Source organism: Ovis aries, chromosome 5, assembly GCF_016772045.2.
Source record: "Ovis aries strain OAR_USU_Benz2616 breed Rambouillet chromosome 5, ARS-UI_Ramb_v3.0, whole genome shotgun sequence".
Lineage (NCBI taxonomy): Eukaryota > Metazoa > Chordata > Mammalia > Artiodactyla > Bovidae > Ovis > Ovis aries.
In genome coordinates, this window is record NC_056058.1 from 47,402,316 (window position 1) to 47,418,879 (window position 16,564).

At 47.6% G+C, this 16,564-nt stretch overlaps 3 protein-coding genes across 3 annotated transcripts; all 3 read left to right on the forward strand.

Moving 5' to 3' along the window:
* The first annotated feature begins 140 nt into the window (after positions 1–140).
* On the forward strand, positions 141–4,705 carry LOC105612523 (oocyte-specific histone RNA stem-loop-binding protein 2-like). The gene is made up of 6 exons (XM_042250555.2): positions 141–351; positions 1,817–1,912; positions 2,019–2,123; positions 2,947–3,090; positions 3,233–3,341; positions 4,030–4,705. Exons 1-5 carry the CDS (start codon positions 308–310, stop codon positions 3,327–3,329), a joined length of 486 nt encoding a protein of 161 aa, XP_042106489.1. The 5' UTR covers positions 141–307; the 3' UTR covers positions 3,330–3,341; positions 4,030–4,705.
* Positions 4,586–15,164, forward strand: LOC101110758 (small ribosomal subunit protein eS25). Its single transcript, XM_060415816.1, has 2 exons — positions 4,586–5,957; positions 8,834–15,164. The coding sequence occupies exon 1, from the start codon at positions 4,646–4,648 to the stop codon at positions 5,021–5,023; it is 378 nt and encodes a 125-aa protein (XP_060271799.1). The 5' UTR covers positions 4,586–4,645; the 3' UTR covers positions 5,024–5,957; positions 8,834–15,164.
* On the forward strand, positions 5,916–15,164 carry FAM53C (family with sequence similarity 53 member C). The gene is made up of 5 exons (XM_015096059.3): positions 5,916–5,957; positions 8,834–9,063; positions 9,450–9,507; positions 10,511–11,295; positions 12,215–15,164. The coding sequence occupies exons 2-5, from the start codon at positions 8,986–8,988 to the stop codon at positions 12,470–12,472; spliced, it is 1,179 nt and encodes a 392-aa protein (XP_014951545.2). The 5' UTR covers positions 5,916–5,957; positions 8,834–8,985; the 3' UTR covers positions 12,473–15,164.
* Positions 15,165–16,564: the final 1,400 nt, after the last annotated feature.

Below are 16,564 nucleotides of genomic sequence, written 5' to 3' on the forward strand. Positions count from 1 at the left end.
TAGACCTCCAGTTTTGGGCCAGCCCCTAGCTAAGCCCCACCCCATAGGGAGCTTGGCGCCTCATTGGCTCTTCCTCTGGCCAATCACCACAACCTTTCTGAACTCTCCTTTCCTTCTGCCCCCTCAGCCCCTTCTACCCCGGGACATTTAAATTGCACCTTGCTAGCGACGACCACTCCCTAGGATAATACCTGGAGGAATTCATTTATGTGAGAGGGTGTTTTAAATGGGTTGTGTTTTTTTCCCTTGCTTCTTTCTCGTGCCGTTACGTGGACCTTTCCTTATTTTTGCTAGCCTTCCTCTATAGATGGAACATAAGCAGCCAGTGTGGCAGATGTTGCGGCAAGACAGGTGTGTGTATTTATGATGAGTAGCACTGGCCCCTTCCAAGAGCTTTCCTGGGCCCGTGATCCTTTTAAGTGGGCAGCATCTGAGACACTAGGTTTGTGAGGTAAAAGAAATTTCTTTTCAAGGAAAGTAGAATCATCTTATCAGAGTCCAAAGGATCCCAAACTTTGGTTGTTTATGGATATCTGAACATTGACTAGGTGGTTATTATTGTTAAGTCGTTCAGTTGTGTCTGACTCTTTGGGACTCCATGAACTGCTGCATGCCAGGCTTCCCTGTCCTTCACCATCTTCTGCAGTTTGCTCAAACTCATGTTCCTTGAGTCAGTGACGCTATCCAACCATCACTCTCATCCTCTGTCTAGATGGTATTAAGAATTTATTATTAATGTTGGGGATTTGCTTTTAAATAATCCTGTGGGAGTGGTGGTGAGTATAGATGAAACAAGATTGGCCATGAGTACTGGGTCACGGGTAACTAGGAGGTCCATGATATCCAGTGATCTCAAAGTTTAATATTTATACTAATCACCTGTGGATCTTGCTAAAATGCATACTCTGGTTCAGTAGATCTGGTTACCAAGATTCTACACTTCTAACAAGTTCTCAGCTGATGCTAATGCAGCTGGTCTGGGGATCAAACTTTGAGTAGCAGAGAATTATGCTATTGAGTATTTATTTTCCATGGTAAAAAATGTTTAAAATAACCTTGGAAGCTCTTTAAAATATAACTTACCAAAATGATAATTCAATAGGTCTAGAGTGGGGCTGTTACTTTGCCCACTAAGGTCCGTCTAGTCAAGGCTATGGTTTTTCCAGTAGTGATGTATGGATGTGAGAGTTGGACTGTGAAGAAGGCTGAGCACCGAAGAATTGATGCTTTTGAACTGCGGTGTTGGAGAAGACTCTTGAGAGTCCCTTGGACTGCAAGGAGATCCAACCAGTCCATTCTGGAGATCAGCCCTGGGATTTCTTTGGAAGGCATGATGCTAAAGCTGAAACTCCAGTACTATGGCCACCTCATGCGAAGAGTTGACTCACTGGAAAAGACTGTGATGCTGGGAGGGATTGGGGGCAGGAGGAGAAGGGGACGACAGAGGATGAGATGGCTGGATGGCATCACTGACTCGATGGACATGAGTCTGAGTGAACTCTGGGATTTGGTGATGGACAGGGAGGCCTGGCGTGCTGTGATTCATGGGGTCACAAAGAGTTGGACACGACTGAGCGACTGAACTGAACTGAACTGAGAGTGGGGCTGAGGAATTATCAAGGCACCCATAAAGCTACCCATAGAAATGGCTTACAGACCACACTTTGAGAAACAAATTCGAAATGCAACCTTTAATTTTGAGAGACAGTGAGTCAGGAATACAACCTTTATCTGGTGCCAGGATCTTGGTAGTGTAGTGGCTGAGAGGTATAGTATAGTTAGCTGGGTTTTATCCTAATATCCTTTTCATCTGTAGAATCTGCTTCCCCAAAAAGAAGGTGTGTGAAGAGTCTTTATCCTCCAGGATAGAGATGTTGAATGTGGGAGTCAGTACAGAGCCCTGCCATGCCAGGTAAGTTTGACAATCAGGCTGGAGATTAAGGGAATGTGGGAAGAGCTGGTTTCTGCTTTGATGACTATCATAACACTTCATGGGACCACTGTCTACGTCTTTATAGGTGGGAGCTAGAGACAGATGCAGCTGTCCTACAGCGGCGGCAAAAGCAGATAGATTATGGCAAGCGCACACCTGGTTACCAGTGCTTTCTGCAGCAGGTCCCCAAGTGAGTGCAGTTGTGGGTAGTCACAAGAATGTCAAACACATGGTTTTTGTTCAATGTCAGGTGATGGAAAGATACTAAAATCTGAATGCTCCCACAAAGTTGCAACATTACTAAATTATCCTGTAATCTAGTCCCCCAAATAAATTTCCAAGATTTTTTTTTCAAATGGAACAAGTTATACTTGGCCCATAAGACAACTCAAAGCTCTATTCGTTTTTTTCTTCCATTTTCACCTCATGCATATGTGTGCATGATAAGTTACTTCAGTTGTGTCCGACTCTTTCCCACCCTATGGACCCCAGCCCCAGGGGATTCCCTCTGTCCATGGGATTCTCTAAACATGAATATTGGAGTGGGTTGCCATGCCCTCCGATCTTCCCAACCCAGGGATCGAACCTGCATTTCTTACATCTCCTGCATTGGCAGGAGGGTTCTTACCACTAGTGCCACCTGGGAGGCCCATGCCTCCATCTGACTGTTAATTACAACATACCTGACTAATTACATGTAAGCTTACAAGCATATATACAAATTAATGAATGAAAAGGTAGAATATGTTTTAAAGAGATATCAAGTACTTTCTTCCGTATCTACCTTGACTAGTGAGGGACTTGGAATATCTAATTTAGCTTACCCAGAAGAAAGAATATTAGAGAGTTGGGAAGTTTGATATTTAATCTAACTTAAACATTTTCTTTGGGTTGAGGACATTGATCTTACCTCATTTTCAGGAAATCCCTAATGAGTCTCCTAATTCACCATAATAAGCAATAAGCTGTGCCCCTTGGCCGTGACCTTAGTCTGACACATTTGTCATTGCCAGGGCACAGCGACAGCCAGGACTTCACCCTCAAACACCAAACAAGAACAGGAGGTACAGCCGTCGCTCCTGGGATGCCCAGATCAGGAAGTGGAGAAGAGCCCTACATTCCTGGGACCCTCCCAGCCAGCCTCTGCAGGCTGAGGGGTGTGTGCACTATTCCTTGTTCCTTCCTTGAGTGGTGGACTAAGCCTTATCTCTCTCCACTTTGCAGAGGTTTCACTTTCACTGGCTGAAAAGGGAGAGTCTGACTGAAGTGCACATTTCTCTGACTCTGCTGCCTTCCTAGGTGCAGAATGGACAATCTCTTAGAGCCAATGGATTCCACCCCTTTGGATGACTGGCTCCAGGCCCTGGAACCCTCAGAGAATCAGGATGAAGAGTAGGAGGGAGCCCAGGTAGTATCCTCTGCTGAAACCCACTGGAGCAGGGTCAGAGATGGGGTCTAGCCCAGGAGGTCACAATTATGATAGGGTTCAAGGTAGTAGCCCAAGAACAAAAGAAGGAAAATGGAACAACAGGGGGAAAAATATGGAGAATGTGAGTTAAAAAAAAAAACACCCTGAACCAAAAGCGGGATAAAGAGATCTAGTTGTTAGAAATGGGGAAGAGGCTGGGCTGCACTGGGGACACTGTTTTATACTTGATGAAATGGGTGTCAATCACTTAGCTTTAGTAAGCATGATATTTTATTATTAAATAAAAAGGGAGATTTACCTAGTGGTGAGGACCAAGGGCTTTAGAGTCCCAGATAGCTTTTTAATATGACCGTTGTCCACCACATGGGTAGCTACGTAACCTCTCTTGCTGTTTCATCTGTCAAACAAGGAAATTTTCTCTCATTTGATGATTGTAAACAAAAATGAGAATACATATTTAAAGTATGCAGCACGGTGCCTGGCACATAAGCGCTTCATAGCAGCAATTACTGGAAATCGTTTCCTCTACAACTCATGGTCCCTGCCCCTTCTTTTGCCAAGGAGAAATGTGCAGGGCAAACAAATGTGCAGTGTATCTATCACAACCCCCTCCTCTGCGTATTTTCTTGATAAATACTTCACTTTTCCTTTACTCTTCTTTTTGCAGATTTGGTCACTCCTGCTTCCTGCCTTCCCTATCTTTCTGAGGAAGATCCCCACCATTGGCTCTACCTTTGAGCTGGTCACGATTACTTATCTGTCCCAGACTTCAGTGGTGCATGAAATATTTAGGGAAAACGTGTCTTTCAGGGGACTTCTTGCTGAATGTAATAGTGAAGATTACTTGCAGTACTTCTACTTTCCAATTGATTAAAAATCTAAAACTCTGTCCCACAAAAAGATCATAATACGAAGGCATTGTTTAAAACCTCTCCTTTTCCCATGTTTTACCCTCTGTCTAAACCTTCTTTGATAGCTGATACTCAAATTTACTTAAGAGCCAGAAACCACCTAGCTGTTTCACAGCCTCTTCACCTATCAACTGCTACATTCAGTCTCTTCAAAAAGGACTTAAACTTTGGCTGAGTAGGAGGTACTGGTAGCGATGGAGACTTAATAAAAGGTGATTTTCTCTTCCTGAAGAGGAAATATAGCACTATCAATATCTTTTCCCCCAGCGACCTGTTTCCTCCCTCCCAGAAAGGTTTAAAGAAAGTGGTCCAGCTTTTTGTCCGACATCTTAGCGAGGCGGCAGTGGTTGCAGCTGCTCTCCGGGCTTCGCTATGCCGCCCAAGGACGACAAGAAGAAGAAAGATGCCGGAAAGTCGGCCAAGAAAGACAAAGATCCAGTGAACAAATCTGGGGGCAAGGCCAAAAAGAAGAAGTGGTCCAAAGGCAAAGTTCGGGACAAGCTCAATAACCTAGTCTTGTTTGACAAAGCAACATATGACAAACTCTGTAAAGAAGTTCCCAACTATAAACTTATAACTCCAGCTGTGGTCTCTGAGAGACTGAAGATTCGTGGTTCCCTGGCCAGAGCAGCCCTTCAGGAACTCCTTAGTAAAGGACTTATTAAACTGGTTTCAAAGCACAGAGCTCAAGTGATTTACACCAGAAACACCAAGGGTGGAGATGCCCCAGCTGCTGGTGAAGATGCATGAACAGGTCCCACCAGCTGTACATTTTGAAAAATAAAACTTTATTAAATCAAAAAAAAAAAAAAAGAAAGTGGTCCAGCTGTAACCACCGTACTTTCCCTTCTCCCCCCTCCCCCACGCAAGCAACTGAACCGCCTATGATGTCATAATCACAATCCCATTACCTCATCCTGCTGGGGGTGGGGGCATAAAGAGAGGAGAAGGAGTGAACAGCCCTGGGCCCTCGTCGGATTTACAGTATTTTGAGTGACAGCTAACTACACAAACAAGTGGGAACGGCCCGCAACCGTTACAGGTCCTGGGTTTATAAGGTTCGAGCCGATCCGGCAGCTGGAAGAGGGGCTCCTGGGACTCAGAGCAGGCCCTAATCGGAGCTTGGACTACGCCTCCCAGAAGCCTTCACGACGCGGACGGGTCCTCTGCTGGGGGAAGGGGAATTCCTTCAGAGCGGAGGCCTTAGAGAGTGGGGGCAGGAGAACAGGTGAGAGGAACCCTGGCTAATTCCATTACGCTGCCGGAATCGAGTTGGGGGCTGTACATGGGCTGATGTAGTAACAGAGGGCGGGAGCAATGGCTTTGTTTACCTTCGACCAACACGGCCTCCCCCGCGAGTTTCGAGATTTGCGTTCGACTGGCCCAGTCCACCTTCCGCAATATTCTGTAGGGGGTGACTTCCTAGGGAGGAAACCACCCTCATCGCTAAATTAAAAAGCCCGGCCTCTTTCCGACGGCGCTATCCAAGAGAGACTTTGCGAGAAAAACGACGCGGGGCTCAAGCCTCCGCGGACGGTTCAGGGGGGGTTCTCCCAACCCGAGCGATCGCTCCACTCTCCTCAGGGACCCGTTGGTTCACGCCGGCGCCTTTTAAGGGCACCGTGGGGCGAACCGAGCGCTCAGAGCTGCTCCGGCCGCGGCCCTGGGAACTGGAGGAGCCGCGGTAGGTGGCGGAGGGCAGGTGGCGCTGGGGCCTCGGGGCGGGCACCTAGACCGTCCCTCCCTCCTTCCCTCTTTCCCCTCCCCCAGCCCGTCCGCCCGCGAGGCAGGGCCTCGCTGGCCGCCTCCGCGGGGAGAGCACGGGACCCGGTGGGGGAGGGGGTGGCGGAGTGTTAAGTCCCAGACCCTCTCGTCCCCTGTGTCCTGAGTTCGCTTCCCCGCGGCCAGATGATGGGAGCTGATTGGGAACAGGCGAGCGACAGCCCCCCTGAGCGTGCCGTGGCGCCCTCCCCCCCCACCCCAAGGGGCTAGCGGACGCCCCATGCCCCACCCCGCGGGGACGGGCAGAGCAACCGATGGAGAGGTTGAAGATTGGAGAGGGGGGCCTAGCCTTTTGCTTCTTCATTGGGGTGGGGGGAGGGGTGCTCCCACTTGTCACTCCTATGCCCACCGGTGCCATATGGAGAAAAAGCACTCAGGTCCCCACATACCTGTTCGTGTGCCTCTCTGCCTCATGTTTTTCTTCAGTCTCCCCCAGAGTGTGGGACTGGGACCTAGGGGGAAGGTCTCCAGGGGCTTTTGACTCTCTTCTTCCTTGGCCTGACTTGATCCTAGGTTATCCAGGTTTCAGCACAACCTCAGCATCCCTGAAACCCTTATGTCAGGGGTTACTGCCACCCAGTGGGGTGGGGGTCCAACCTTTATTTGAGGGACAGGTGATGGTGCAGAGAAAGCCTGGATTGAGAGTTGGGCCTGGTGGGGTTTGAGGGAGGGCCTAGCGGCCTGCTGCTCTGTGTTGGGCTTAGCCCCATGCCAGTTGTTAAGCTGAGAAGTTTTAACTTGTTTAGTGAACGTTCAGGGCTGTCTGTGCCCCTCAGATACACAAAATGGAAGGGGAAGGAAGACGGCAAGAGAGGGCTTCTTACTCTTTTTTCTCTGCCTGCCTGAGAAAGAGGAGGCCCCTCGCGGAGCTGGTTTGCCTTCTTTTGTGTCCTGGTTTGATTCCTTATGGCTTCCGTTCTGTTCCCCCTCTCAGCCTGGCCTGTTTTAGGAAACTCAGACTGAAAGTATCAGTTGCGTGGTGGTAGTTGCATTGTTCTAATTACCGCCGTGTGTGGCCACATCCCAACAATTAAAATGCAGAAAAACACAAAATCACTCTCTTGATCCCAGAGAGGGCTGGAAGTTTGCTATTTGGCCAAATGCCTCATGAAAACCTTGAAAGAGTTTGCTTCATTCCGTGCTCCTCATGGCTGGTCAGCCTGAGGCCTGGGGTCTCTGGGGGTAAAAGCCTGCCTTAGGTTTCCTCTCTGGTTGGTCTTTGAGGGCAGAGTTAAGAAACCAAGAGCAGAAGTGATACAAGCTTTAGCTTCTACAAGAATGGGGGAAGCAGCCGAAGGGAGCGCTCAAGAGCGCTCAGGAAACTGGGACTTCAGGGTGGTAATAATAATTATGCATGAAAACATTATTTGACTATAGTGGTGGTTGACTTCTGCCTCTTTTTTGCCTAAACTCCAAGTACATCGAAGTGTGTTTCTTTGCTTTTCCTTGTGGTCTGCCTCCCTCTGAGGTGGAAATCTAGTAGAGAGGATTTCCCCCCCTCCACCTTTTTTTTTGGCCAGGGTTGAAAGTTATCTGCCCTCAAGGTCAAGCCTTTTGGGCTTTTCTTGGCATGTGAGTGAGGGAGGTTGATACTCAGCCAAATAAATCAACCCAATTGCCTTCTTCATCTTAATATTATCACTTGTAGCACCCTGAGGCTTTGTAGAGCAACAAATAGGAAGGGTGAGAAATGGCAGTCTGTGTGGACTTCTGATTTGTTCAGGCCAAGTGGTATACTTCTTATGTTTTGATATTTTGCATTACATTATCCCTGTGACAGATTAAGATTATTCTGCCCGTTTTTCATATGGGTAAACTGAGGGAAAGAAAAGTTTGATGATTTGCCAAGACCATCACAGCAAATCGGATCCAGATTTGATGTCTTGATAGTTTGTTCTCTCTGCTAGCAAATGCTACTTACTCTGTCTGATTGCTGTCTGCCTGCTGGTCATTTCTGGGAATAGGCAGAACAGTATGGAAATGTTAGATTAACTTCCCCTCCTCCGTTGATTGAGGTCCCTCAGGCAATTGTGTGGGCTTGAAGCCTGTTTTCTGATAGAATTAGTTTGCTTCTACTGTAATTGACCGTGAGAAAGAGTCTTGATTAATTGTATTCATGGTCTTTGAGTCAAATCAGGCTAAAAACTTAGTTGAATGAAGTTAGAGTTGTTGTTTTTAACACCTATAGAGTTGAAATGTGAATGGAATTACCCTGGTAGCATTTTCTTGTCTTCATATAAGAGAATATGTACAGTATCTGTTGGAGAACAATAATGTAATATCCGCTGTTGAGGGTGAAGGAGAATATAATACCTTGTTTACTCTGCTTTGAAGTAGAAAGTCATTCCTACAGCCACTGCACTGTTGCTATTTCTGTAGTTTAGGAAAAGGCTACCTCTCCTTGCTTTTGACTGGAAGATAAAATATTGGACTAATCAAGAAGGATATAACAATGTGGGCATTTCTCTCATTTGAGCTGTTTTCTAAGTGGTGCTGGTATTTTGGGTAGGCAGAGCAGAGCATGAACCAGGTTAGGAGTGGCAAATAGGTTTCAACTTGCTTGCTAACTCCATTTTATTATACTGGTTATCCGGAGTGCCAAGTTGAGACTGTTTCCGAGGCTATGTTTAGGCTTAGCCGGAAAGAGCTGTGATCAGTTAATGATGTGTGCCAGAGGCCTGACATAGGGATGCTGGGGTATGTGTGCCATGCATTTTCCATCTCTGGAGTAGGTACATCTCTAATATCACTTGGGGCTGATCCATCTGTAATTGGCAGACTCAGCAGGCATGACTGGAAAGGGAAGTCCCAATGGTGCTAGAATGGTGCTGCAGTGGCAGAAGACAGCTCATGAGTGAGGTCTGGAAGAACAACAGGGAAGACATCCATCATTTGCTCCAAAGTGTGCAAGTCAAATCCTGGGGAGAATCATGATAACCCTGATCACTGAGCAGCTACAGAAGCAGACTCTGGATGAGCTGAAATGCACACGCTTCAGCATCAGTCTGGTAAAAGACAGTCTTCCCACTTCTCTAAGACCCCCTTGCCCTTTTTTCTGAGGCTATTTGTTGTTACTACTTCACCCTTGTCCTGCGTTGTATGAATCATGGTACTTGTACTGGATGTGCCCGCTAAAGGCTCAAAACCTAGCCCAAAAGGAAGGGGGCAAGGTTTTTCTTACTGTTAAGAGAAGGGCCACTAAAATTTGGGTGGAGAAGGGTTTGAGATACTGGAAGATGTGAATTATTTTACTCACTAACTTTGGGAGGATAAGAAGAGAACACTTAGATGTCCCTAATATCCCTATAGCCCATGAATTGCAGGGGTGAGCTGAAGGGGCTTCCTGGAACTCTGTCCTGATCTTGAATCATGATGGATATTCTGTGTCTCTTAGCCTTTGCCTGATCATGCAGACATCTCCAACTGTGGGAACCCTTTCCAGCTTGTGTCTGGTAAGACATGATGTGTTTATGTGTGTGTATGCCCATGCCTCCATCCACGTTTCTTTTATTGGTTTTCCATAACCAGGTCTAGCTAGCCTGCCTCCACAATTTTCTTAAATAGGAAAAGTGTTAATCTGAAAAAAGTGCCCCTTCCTTTTCTATCTACCGAGCTTCTATCACCTCCCTAAAAGTAATTCCTTTTATTAGTTTCTTGTCTATTCAACCAGAGTTTTTGTTTTTGTTTTTTCACAAATAGAATCAAATAAAAATGTAAATTTTTTTTATTCACACTCTTTTAATACAAAAGGTTGGATTCTGTATATTTGGAACTTTCTTTTTAAACTAATCATAATAAAACTAGAAGATCTTTCCATGTAAGTATGTTGAGCGTTTCCTTGTGGGTGGCCAGACCCAGAGGAACACAAGCACCATCAAAGGCCTTTCCCACTGTACCCTCCCCACCCTTGCCTTCACTAAGAATACAGATGATCTCTTACCTGCTTGATCACCCTGTCTTGGTGCTTTGACACATAGGAAAGGTAAAGGCTAAGGACGGAGAGTGTAGGCCAGCTTTCCGCAACTCAGGGCTTGGGGGTTGGGGGAGCAAAGTAGAGCTTGGTGGAGTGGAGTGAAAGATGAGCGTGGCACACACACCTTTGCTTCTCTTGACTCATTCTACCTTTGACACGGATTCACAGGCAGTTTATGATTCTATATTTTTAGTTTCAGGTGGTTCCTCGTAATGGAGGCACTATAGTCTGCTGGGTAAAAGATCTAGCTTTAGCATCGGACAAATCTGGTTCTGAACCCTGCTTTGGTCATTTGATTCCTGCATAACTGTTGGCAAGTTACGGAACTTCTCTCATCTGTGAAATCGGGGTAGTGATAGTACCTAACTCATGAAGTTTAGGGGAAACCTCACATAAAGCTCACTATGTTTTGTAGCACATAGTAAGCTCTTGAAAATATATTAGCTATCATTAATTCTGTCTTTATTATGAATGCCTTCCAGAAGGTGCTTCCTGGAGGGGCCTGCCCCACTGTTCCTGTGCCGAGTTCCAGGATAGCCTCAACCTCAGCTACCACCCCTCAGGCTTGAGCCTGCACCTCAGACCACCCAGCCCAGGAAGTTCCCCACAGGAGCAGTCCCTCTCCCAAGTCCTAAGCCCTGAGCCCCCAGACCCAGAAAAGCTTCCTGTGCCCCCTGCCCCTCCATCTAAGAGGCACTGCCGCTCACTCTCAGTGCCCGTGGACCTGTCTCGCTGGCAGCCAGTGTGGCGGCCCGCCCCCTCCAAGCTGTGGACTCCCATCAAGCACCGGGGCAGTGGTGGAGGGGGTGGGCCACAGGTGCCTCACCAGAGCCCCCCGAAGCGGGTCTCCAGCCTCAGGTTCCTCCAAGCTCCCAGTGCCTCGTCTCAATGTGCCCCAGCCCACAGACCCTACAGCCCCCCTTTCTTCAGCCTGGCCCTAGCCCAAGATTCTTCTCATCCCTCTGCCGCCTCCCCACAAAGTGGCTCCTGGGAGAGTGATGCTGAGTCCCTGTCACCTTGCCCACCCCAACGCCGCTTCTCCCTGTCACCCAGCCTGGGCCCACAGGCAAGCCGCTTCTTGCCCTCTGCCCGGAGCTCCCCTGCATCCTCCCCAGAGCTGCCCTGGCGACCTCGAGGCCTGCGCAATCTTCCCCGAAGCCGCTCACAGCCTTGTGATCTTGATGCCCGCAAAGCTGGGGTCAAGCGGCGCCATGAGGAGGACCCTCGGCGGCTGCGGCCTTCCTTGGACTTCGACAAGATGAATCAGGTGGGACCGGCAAGACCAGGGAAGCTAGGATGGGAGTAGCGAAGACTGTTCCATTTTCACTTGTAAAGTGTCCTCTAGCTCCAGGCCCTCCTGACATGGCCTCCCCTGGCACTCCTGTCTGCCTGAGCCTTGGCTAAGGGTTGTCTACCATCTCAGTTTGCCCAGGATTATCCTTGTGTTAGCATTGAAAGTCCTGTGTCCTGTGAAATTCCTGTTCTGGGAGTTCCAGAGAAACTTATTGGACCCATGTTAAACCTTCCAACAGAGATCCCAGATTGTCCTACCGGAGGCATCTTCCCTCTTTATGCATGGGTCAGAAAAGCCCCATCATTAGTGCCCTGCCCCTTTTCATGCAAGGCTGGTTTTGTCCCTTGCCCTTCGCTGCTTCACGTGGGCCTGTGAGGGCTTAAGCAGAATAGGCTGCTGCGTCACTCATTCACTCAACAAGTGTTTTTTGTCTTCCCAATGTGAGTACAGTTGTTGTAGGCACTTGCCCACTCTTTTCATATTCTTCCTTCTAGACCACTGGGTCATAAACCGCTTTGAGAACTTACTTATTCATAGTCATTCGTTCAATCAGTCAGCAAATGTTATTGAATATACATAACAGACTCCGACTAGGCACTAGCAATATAGGAGTGAAACAAGCCGTCAGTCAGTACTCCTACACACATGAAGTTTATAAACAGGCTTCTAATCTTGAATCTGATAGAAACTATGGGCTCTTTTCCTCAAAAAAATATGCATGTACACTAAATTTTCAAAATTTTATCTGGGAGTTATGACCTCACCTTAACACATAGGACTCCTGCTTTCAAGGGTAACCAAGAGGGGTACTTTGAAATACAGCTTGGGCAGGGTTCTCTGGGAAGTTAACATCTTTCTTTGCCTTAATTTTGTTTGTTTGTTTGTTTGATAGAAACCATACTCAGGAGGTCTCTGTCTCCAAGAAACAGCCCGGGAAGGCAGCAGTATCTCTCCACCATGGTTCATGGCCTGCAGCCCCCCACCCCTCTCTGCTTCCTGCAGCCCCATTGGGGGTTCCTCCCAGGTGCTGAGTGAAAGCGAAGAGGAAGAGGAGGGGGCCGTGCGGTGGGGGCGGCAGGCGCTAAGCAAGCGGACACTGTGCCAGCAGGACTTTGGGGACCTGGACTTGAATCTGATTGAGGAGAACTAAAACTGAGAGGCTACTTCCTGGGGCCACACAGACTGACTCTCTTATGGCTACTAACAAGTGTTGAGGTCCCAAGGCCGGGGGCCCAGCCTGGGAATGGGGGTGAATGGAGGGCTCCGACTCAGGGCAGCCGGAAATCTTCTCGCTCCAGGAAGCTCGACCATGCCGAGAGACTGGCCGGGACAAGATAAACGGAGCTGGTGGCGGGAGGGACAGCCCCAGAGCAGACCCTTCCCATGGCGGCCCTGAGTGTGAGTATCCCTGCCACCGAGAAAGCAATGGGCAGGGACGGAAGGGGTCTGCCGACCCCAGCTCGGGGAATTTCACTAGCCCCTTTGCTTCAAAGGGCACTTGTGTCTTAGAATTTGGCCAGGGTCGGGGGTTCATTCAGCCTCCTTGGAGAAATTGTGTGAGAGTGTGTGAGTGCATGAGAGTGCTCGAGGAAAGGTGTGTTTGGGTAGCTTTAGGGAAGGAAGGCAGTTGCTCCCTAACAGCAGAGCACCACAGTACTCCCAGGATCTTGGGTTTTCATGGGACAGCAGGCTTGTTCTAGGAGTTGGGGTTCTAAGGAGCTCTGGAAGCAAGCTTGTAATCTGTTAGCAACAGTGGCTCTGCAAAGGATTCTGTTTGGGGGTCCTCAACTAATGGTCTTTTCCTCAGGCCCACATCTCCCCTAGATAGATCTAGTATTGGCTAGAGAGGGCGCTGCATATTGATTCTGAGCTGGCTTTTTGTTGTTGTTGTTATCAGATTGCCAAGGCTGGATACAAGTTGCCTGTCTCACTCACTCAGTAGATGCAAGCACATGTGGGCAATTAAGGCAGGGCTGAAGGGCTCCATCTCTTTCTTTCCCTCCCTACTGATGGGACCTCTTTTCCCTCTTACTTTCTGCCCTTTGAGGGTGAAGAAGAAGGAAGGAAGCCCCTGTATGGAGGCTGACCAGCAGAAGTAGTATTCAGTCCCCAGCAGGCATAGGTGAGTGCACCCCAGCACTGCCCTTTGGAAGCAGACTGTAGAGAAACTCGTTATAAGATCCAGGCCTAGCCATTTTTTCTGAGTTGGTTGAGAAAGAGGAAGGGGATGTCAGCATTTACTAGTTTGCTTGTCTTCCACTCCTGCCAGGAAATGTTTATTTGCCTCTAATTGGCCCTTAGAGACCTCAGGGAGGTTGAGGCTCACTGAGGGATTGGCTGAGGATGTGTAAAGCAGACTGTGAGAAGCAGCTGGGAGTTTGTTGTTGCTGGATTGAATTTCTTTTATTGTTTCACACCCACAAGTTGGGCCTGGCAACAGGTCTCAGTGGCCACACTGATGGGTTTAAGGATTTCAGAAGCTCTATAGGGCTGGCTCCAGGGGAGATGCATACTGAAGCTGCCGCCATAATGGCTTTTGAGGCTTTGTCCAGCTTTGCTTAGACCCTGCAGGACCAAATTAGACCTGCCCTTCCTGTTTATTGGAAGAAGGGCATTTTCCCAGGGTTTTGTAGGACCAGTTGCTCATGTGTTTTCTTCCTTATGGATTTGAATCTGTGGTTTTCTGGGTCTCCCACATGTTGGATAGGAGCATCAGTGAGGCCCTAGCATCCTTGCCTCCACTCCCGAGGAGATGGCTATGTCTTCTTCAGCCTCCTGCCTTTAGAGGTCTACCCCTCCAGGACTCCTGCCCTTCACCTGCTACTTAGCACGAGTTACCAGTGAGCTACCAGGTCTGTAGGGGCCTGAGAGAGGTTCTCTGGAGAATCCAAGAAAACTGTGAGCCCAGGAGTTGCCCCTCCTTGGTTTTATCCCTCCCCTTTCTGTTCTCCCTCTTTAGGCCATAAATTCCCTGGTGCCAGCTTCTTTTCCTCCTGGGCCATCCTCATCCATGGGCTCTCTGCTGCAGATTGTGCCAGCTTACAGTAGGCCACTGGTAATGTCAGGGGGTTCTTTGCAGGCCCAAAGCTGAAGAAGTGAGGGCAATAATTTCTGCCTCCACCCTGGCTTCCTCAAAGCCCTAGGGCACCATCCCTAAGGGAGAAGGTGTATAGATGCCATATTTGAATTCCATTTCTTTGAGATCAGGAAAGTTAAACTAGCTGGAGCTATTGTTTTGCTTCCTAATCTAAGTACCTGTGGCCCTTGGACAAGCCTTTTCAAGAAGTGGTTTATTTTGCTTTACATGGTAGATCTGTTCCAACAGTTCTGTATAAACCAAATGCTATTTTTCAAAGCATTTGGACTGCTGACCATTTAAAAGCAGCCTGTGATTGCTTCTTTTGTAAAGCAAGCAACCTCCCTCTACTTTAGCTGTTTTGACAATTTGGATTTTCACATATTGGGCTTACCCAGAGTGGAACACACCTCTGCAGTGGTTGACCCTGGGTAGACATCTGCATCTGTGTTGTGTGTGTGGTGTGGCTGATCAGTAGGTGAGTATTCCTGCGTGTGTGAGTGAAGCCACTCCCAGGCTGGTGCTCTCCTCCTGTGCCCGGTGACTGCCCACTGGCAGCTCCAGCTGCCCTTCACTCCCACCTGCTGCCAAAGTCCCTGTGCTAATGGGATTACAAATACAAAAAGTGGAAAAAAATTTTTCGTAAACTTTGTTTTATATTAAAAAAAAAATCCATAAGTCTGTGTGTGTTAAACATGAGGTCCTGCCTCTGTGGCTGTGTTTGAAAAAATAAAGTTTTATTAGAATAATCCATTTTCCCAAGCAACCTTGTGTACTACAGTGTTGTATTCCTTTCTTCACAAAGAAAGGCAAGGAGGAAGTGGGGAGAAGGCTGCCCAACTCTTCCAGCTGCTTCTTCTATGACATGGCTGAACTTTTGTCCCTTGAGGACAGTATTTGGTCCCTGGGCCCTTCGCAGCCACAGTAGTTATATCCTGTGACCCAGCTTCTGTTAAGACCTCAGTTATTTCTGGCAGTCTGATTTGGTCTCCTGTTTCCCTGGTACTTATACCCATCTCTTCTTACCTCATGTCACTCTCACTTCCAGCCGGGTGAAGTCAAGTATTAATCCATTCTTCCTCCCTGAGAAATGCTAGATGGTACAATTAGAAACTTGTCTAGAATGGTTTGTAGGCTTTGGGAAGTATGGAGAAGGCATGATACGGACCTTGTCCAGGAGTGTCTTTTCAGAGTTTTCATACATTATGTTGTGGAGAGCTGGAGATAAAGTTGTCAGAATTCAAAGTCTAAAGACCTCAGCAATTTCTCCATCCTGAAAATACTGATTTTGGAAAATTACCCTAGCAGCAGAGCTGCTTTTTTGCTCTAGAAGGTGGTATTTTCCCTAATGCTTCAATTTGGAATGTTCATTTGCTGAAAGAAGCTGTGTGGTTCACTCTCTCTCTTTAGACCTTTCTATTCCACCCTTTCTTCTCCCTCCGTTAGCATTCTTCCAATGTGTGTGGGTGAAGTGTAGTTGCTTAGAGCTAGGCAGAAGCCTCTTGTCCCTAAGGCATAGCCTTTCTTTACCAGTTGTAGCACTGACTTGCCAGGCAGCAAGAAGAGTCAAGTTGCTTAGCCTCCGACCCAGTTTCCTGCTTCAAATTGGTGACACTCATCACTGAATACCAATGAAGTGTGCAAGAAGACAGGATTGGCTTGACTACCTGGAGGAGGAACTTTGAGGGGATGAAAATACACCCTGAAAAGAGTGGGAGTTGTCACCTATCCTGGAAACAAAGTAAGAAGGGCTTTGAGGGGGTAGGGCTATAGCATGTGGTTAAAGAATCTCAGAATTAGAGTTTCGTTCTTTGTATAAAACTGCTGCTATGTTTCACCTACTGTTTGAGCAGGGTTAAGGCCTGAACATCTAAACTTACTTCCCTCTCCTTTTTTTCCTTTCTGTTCAGTTTTTTTGTTGGGTTTTTCTACTGTTTATTTTCTCTGAAGGCTAGTGTGATTTCATTTTCCATTGCTGAAGCATAAGAAAGAGTATAAACTTCATGAGGGTTTTGTTTTATTCAGTGTTGTAACCCTAACACTTTGAAAACTTACTGGCTTATGAAAAGTGCCATATTTGTGAATTAATTTTTTTTTAATCTTTGCTTTCCCATTCCTGAGCTTACACACAAAGACACCACTTGTGTCTGGTGCTGTGAGAAGCCA